The sequence below is a fragment of the Anopheles bellator genome, chromosome 2 (assembly GCF_943735745.2).
Source record: "Anopheles bellator chromosome 2, idAnoBellAS_SP24_06.2, whole genome shotgun sequence".
Taxonomy (NCBI): Eukaryota; Metazoa; Arthropoda; class Insecta; order Diptera; family Culicidae; genus Anopheles; species Anopheles bellator.
This window is the reverse complement of record NC_071286.1, coordinates 62,260,386-62,266,407: the sequence shown is the minus strand read 5'-3', so window position 1 is coordinate 62,266,407 and position 6,022 is coordinate 62,260,386. Positions and strand designations below refer to the sequence as shown.

The 6,022-nt window shown below is 47.8% G+C and overlaps 1 protein-coding gene across 1 annotated transcript; it reads left to right on the top strand.

The window, feature by feature from the left end:
- The first annotated feature begins 1,296 nt into the window (after positions 1 to 1,296).
- On the top strand, positions 1,297 to 3,493 carry LOC131207836 (transcription factor glial cells missing-like). Its single transcript, XM_058200466.1, has 5 exons — positions 1,297 to 1,307; positions 1,468 to 1,821; positions 1,898 to 2,120; positions 2,195 to 3,010; positions 3,086 to 3,493. The coding sequence occupies exons 1-5, from the start codon at positions 1,297 to 1,299 to the stop codon at positions 3,491 to 3,493; spliced, it is 1,812 nt and encodes a 603-aa protein (XP_058056449.1).
- Positions 3,494 to 6,022: the final 2,529 nt, after the last annotated feature.

Genomic DNA, 6,022 nt, shown 5'->3' with positions numbered 1-6,022 from the left:
CCACGCTAATGGAGCCTATAAGAAATCTGTCTTCTAACCGGCGACAATGGATTGGCTTTAATTTGATTTGCCTGCCACCCGGTCCGGTCCCGTCTTCGTCCGATGTCACTTGAGGTCAGCTCCGTCGCACGTCGGCACAGGAAATTCTGCTGGTTGACCACATATCGGCAACCGCGGAACGTAGGGATCGTTTGGGACGGTGGTGGTGGTGGCTTGTCGCATAAATTGTCACCCTCTCCGGGAGGACACCCCATCACCGCCCCATTCACGGGCATCTTGGGAAAGGTCCACCGAAGCCCACACAATCTTGCAGGCCCAGCGAAAGGTCAGCGGTCCGAAGATTTGAGGTTATTTTCCTGAGGTTTTCCCACTACACCAAGCCTGTGTGGCCCAGATCGATAATTAAAACATAACGTAGGGCTTTTCTTCTCACGCGTGCGAGTACGCAAGACGGCGCAACGGCGCTTTTCCCCGGCACGTCGGTGGCCACCCAATCCCTGGCTCGTTGAGACATCCGGAGGGTAATGCTGGCATGTGAAGGGGTTTATTCGTTGGTATTTTGCCCTCAGGGGGCGGAGCTACGGAAGAACATAAAATGTTTCACATACACTCTGTGAGCGAGAGCGAGACGAATAGTGGCGTTGGATCGACTTATGTTGCGCTATGCTTCAGCGTTCTGTTGGTTGGGAAGGTTTTCCATCCCCGAAAGAGAGTCAAGAGAGCGAGAGTCGTTGTTTTTCGCAGGAGCGACATGTGGAGAGAATCCAGAGAGAGCGAGAGAGGATCAGTCAAGGGTTCGAAAAGCATATGCTGCTCCAGCGGAACGGGATTTCGTTGGATTCGGAACCGATGTCGGATCAGTTTATGTTGCGCACTCAAAACGGAAGGACGTCGAGCTCTTGGAATAAAACCAGATCTTGCATCACTCCCGGTCCGAAATTACGGTGTTGTTTGTTGATTTGTGCAGTCCAGCAAACATTCGTGACAGTGACCGCTAAGTTGCTGAGGGAGGAAAAATGAAGTGATCTGAACTAAGTCGTGACTGCTGCTTGTGCTATACCGAAGAGAATGTCTGTGACTCCTCTTCCGGTTTAATTTCGACACGTAAAACGGCGAAAGATAGTGTCAAGTGGCTGAAGACAGACTGGTAGTGGAAGTGTTTATTCAAAAGTAGCGCCAACTAAGAATTGGCGAACAAAATTCAATTATTGGACCAGCATTAAATTAAACCCGTTTGGCTCCCCGTTCTTCGAGTGGCTCCGGTTTGGCTAGCGACTGAGACGAAACACAGCCAAAATGGTGATTGTGTAAGTGTTGTGTGTTTGTTGTCCGCCGTACAGCGTGCTGTTTGCGTGCGTCGTGATCGATCAAATTGGATCGACTCGACCCGGGCCACGCGGTCTGGTTCCGGCACGGCAATTTGATTAATGGTGTCGAATGTTTCTGTTTCATCGTTTCCGCTCACAGGCAATCGAATGTGATCAGTTCGAACGGTGGTGGTCAGCTCGCGGTCGATTGGGACATCAACGACCCCAGTGTACCGACCGTCACCGAGGCGGACTTCGACGATTACGGCGAGTGGAGTGACGGGCACTGCCGGTTCATCTACCGGGCGTCGAGTGAGGAGGCGAAGCGCCACGCTTCGGGCTGGGCCATGCGCAACACCAACAACCACAACGTGAACATCCTGAAGAAAAGCTGCCTCGGAGTATTGGTCTGCACGGCCGGATGCGTGCTACCGAACGGGGACAGGATCCACCTGCGGCCAGCGATCTGCGACAAGGCGAGGCGCAAGCAGCAGGGCAAAGCGTGTCCCAACAGGTAGGATCCGGAAGGCCACCATCATCGGTCGGAAGTTCCTGTTTGGTGCTAATGAAGTCGCATCATCTGCTTACAGACTCTGCATTGGAGGAATTCTGGAGATTCAACCGTGCCGAGGACACTGCGGTTACCCTGTGACCCACTTCTGGCGCCACACGCCCCATGCCGTGTTTTTCCAAGCCAAAGGCGTTCACGACCATCCCCGACCGGAGGCGAAATCATCCGGTGAGACACGACGCGTCTTGGGCCTAGGCCGCCGGGAGCGGGTCCTGAGGACGGTGCAGTCCAAGATGAGCAAGGTAAGTTACAAGGTGAGCAGTTTTCCTTGGAGCCCATTGATTCCAGCTTCCACTTTCTGGTTCACTCCGCGCAGATTAATGGAATCAAACAGTCAAAGAAATCGGTCAAACAGATGTATCCGCTGGCCAAGATGGGCCCGTACATTCCCAGCTCGCCCACGAAGCCCACAAAGTCCGTCGATGCGTCGTTCGAGGAGTCGGGATATCATATGGACTATCTGGCCGGGTCACTGGAACCTACAGTCGCGTGTACCTACAACTCACCGATTCACCCGCCAGTGGCTCATCCTCAAACATCGCAGCATCTCCCACCGCAACAGCCGTTGATGAGCTCCCAGAATCAGGACTTTGGCCAGAACTGTCTGTACGACAACACGAACTTTATCCACCCGGAAGAGATCTTCCAGTTGGACCAACCGCTGCGACCAATGCCGGGGACCTACAAGTTCCAACAGAACCAATCGGCCGTGGGGCACCATCACCTTGGCAGCCCACCAACGACAACTATGTTCGATCTGGACACTGCCGATGCTGGGGCGCTGTACGCTAAAAGTGGCCAGCAATACTCACCGTACCGAACCGAGTACAGTAGTGGCGGCGGCGGCTACGGAGGACGATACTTCGACTCGGTCAAGTACGAAAGCAGCACCGATACCGATACGGCCAGCCTCACCAGCAACAGCGGATGCTCGAGCATTCTGGACGACATTGCGTACTACGCAAGTCCGCAAGTCGATTACCAGAATAACAACAACTCGCTGGCCCAACTGGACATGAACAAGATCGGTCTGCGTGCGTGCGACAGCGTTAATTCGTTCTTTATTGGCCAATCAAGTTGCGTGTCACCGACGGCGGCGACGCACAAGACGCAGCATCCCGATCCCAAGTCGGTGACGCCACTTCAGCGGCCCATGTCGGTGGCCACGACGATGACAACGCTCTCCTCACCGCTGTCCGACTCGGAGCAGGCCACTCAATTGGACCCGTACACGGTTGGGGCCGTCGGTTACGAAAACTACAGTGCGTCATCCTCACCGAGTGCGTCGCAGCTGTACGGTGCGTACGACCCATCGCTGGCCACCGCATCGAATCCTGCGGAAAGTATGCTGCCCACCCCTCAGATGCCGACGTTCCCGACGAACTCCTGCGATCTGGGTCCGCAGGGTAACGGTGGAACTGGGGCATCTAGTATGGCTCCGGACACTACCGACTCTTGCTCGTGGTGGAACAATAGTTTTTTCCACTCGTCCACAATGACGACCACGGCACCGACCGGGGCAGGTTGGAACCCGGGGTACGATGAGAGTGCGAATCCCGTCGGCAACCAGCACGGGCAGTACTACGCGCTGGAGCACTGTGAATATCTGAGCTAGAGTACAGTCTGAGGCAGTTCAAAGTTGAGGTAGTTCGTTAGTGTCTGATGTGTTGACTCTGTTGATACCTTTTCGTTTTACTACGTACCAGAGACCCCACGGGGAAAGTGTTGTATTCAGGGGTTTAATTTTAACGCACGCACTGAATGCACGCAAATCGAAGGACCACGCTCATTGAAGTAGCTAATTTTGTCTTCACTACATCGATAGATATACATATTTTTTTATACAAACACTGTTTATTGGATCGGCATCGAACGTGGAACGGGCACGTGTCTCTAGAGAATAGTCACTCGGTTCCGACAGGAGCAGACGGGCAGATCCGTGAACCGTTTCGAAGACGGCTGGTTCGTATTGTAAGTTTTGTGTTTTGTTAAAACAGTTCTAGTCACTGGCATGGATTATATTTGTGAAAATAAAAAAGGAATAAAACAATACGTGCATTTTATTCATTCTATTTATGCTACCAAAATTAGGCTGGGGAAAAAGTCATCCATTACTTTCTTGGTAGATGACTTTAGTGATCGACATCTCATGAAGTATCGATTGTACATTATCAAGTTTAGGCTTTTTTTATAGCGGATACTTTACACTTTAAAAAAAGAATTAATTGTTTATTGTTTGTTCCATTCGTTTGTGAGTTACAGGGGGCAAACAATGGAAGTCACCAAAGAGAAAATACACTACATTTTATAGTTGTTCTTTCAAAAATGTTTAAAAGTCAAGTAAGGCCACCCAAATTTCGCATGTTGTTTGTGGTGCCGATACTCTTACGGCTAGTGGCAACAAATTTTGATTTCGTTGACCCGTTTCAGTTATTTTTTATGTTAAAGTCTAAGCAGACACGTCGTCAAAAATGTCGATAAAATCACAGAAATAATTAAAGTTGATTGGCATATTAGTAATCAGAGCAGAAAGTAATCAGGCTAGAAGCTAAAAATCAATCATCGAACAGCTTAAAGCCATTTGCGTAAAGCTGGATTCACAAAGAAGGTCGATGTTTGGACGCCACCCTATTTACACCTAAAAAACATGATGGTTCCAATTTCCATTTGCGCAATTTTGGCCAAACGTTCGAAGCTAGTAATTGACCAGAACCAACAAGAATCGACCAACAGAAGAGGGTTTGGGTTTCACCAGGACAACGAAATGTCACGCACGTCTTTAGTGACTCGCCAGAAAGTCCGGGAGCTTGGTGAGGAAGTTTTAATGCATCCACCGTACATTCCGGACCTTGCACTAAACTATCGACACCTTTCTCGCGCATTACAAAATTTCTTGAGTGATGAAAAACTGAGATCAAAAAAGGATTGTGAAAATGGATTGGTCGAGTTTTTCGCCAATAACGATCAAGCCTTCTATGAGAGAAGCATTGTGAAGCTATTTTTGAAAAGACAACAAATTTTCCAACAAAACGGTGCATATTTGACGCAAATCGGATCCGATCATTTTAAATACAATTTTGAATGTCAATCAAAAATAATGGATGACTTTTTCCCAACCTTAAGGCCGGTCTACACGCTGCGATCTGCAATGCAATATCGCATGAAGTGACATCTCCGGAGACGTCATAAATGTCACTGCCGCGGGTGGAAATCTGAAGACTCGACATGCAATTTGTGAACAAATTTCAAACAAGTGCCAGTTTGTCGGTTGGACATGTTGGAATCAGCCATGGAAGCAACACTGTGTTGGTTTGCCTTACCATTGTGCTTTTCGGTTAAAAAGCGAAAAAAGAACGTGCGAAGAGGTTACAGTGTCGAGGAAATTGCTTTTAAATGGCATCGTATGCCTCCGCCTTTTTATTCCGATCACTATATTTTTTATTTTTTAGTTGCCAAAGACATGGCAGACTTTCGTAAATTTTTATAAATTCAGTTACACACTTTCGCGAACGTTGACGAAGCGTCCAAAATATAAATAAGAGGCCAAAACAAAACATCAACAAGTCAACCGACAAACTGACCCTGTTTTGAAATTTGTTCACAAATTGCATGTCGAGTCTTCAGATTTCCACCCGCGGCAGTGACATTTATGACGTCTCCGGAGATGTCACTTCAAGCGATATTGCATTGCAGATCGCAGCGTTTGGACCGCCCTTTATATTTGATAGTAAGTTGGTTATATTCTCTGTATTCACTTAATGAATAACTTACAGATGAATAAATTTATGCAATTCTCTCAAATGGTTTCCTGTTTTAAACATTTCTTTTAAAAAAGGTTTAAAATAAAGGTTTTTGAGTCTAAGGTGAAGACATTTACAAAGCTGGTTAGGGAACCGAATATCATCATACTTTTCTTGCTGATTGTTTTGTTTTTATAAATGTCCTTAATTGTTTATGGGTAAGTTACTCCCAAAAACCCCTCTTAATGATTTCCAATAGAAGCTAAGATTAACATTAATTTGCGAGCTCGTTTGAGGAAAAACTAAGCTAGAGTTGTAACTAGGAATTATCGAAAAGCTGGCAAGTTGACTAAAAATAAGAATCTCTTCTATCTCAGTATGGAAAAAAAGAGCACCATGTTTGT

Excerpts from the sequence above, each read along its gene's own strand:
- LOC131207836 (XM_058200466.1), top strand. Across the intron at positions 1,822-1,897 it reads GGCAAAGCGTGTCCCAACAG|ACTCTGCATTGGAGGAATTC; the intron begins GTAGGATCCGGA and ends ATCTGCTTACAG. Across the intron at positions 3,011-3,085 it reads AGCATCCCGATCCCAAGTCG|CAGGCCACTCAATTGGACCC; the intron begins GTGACGCCACTT and ends TCCGACTCGGAG.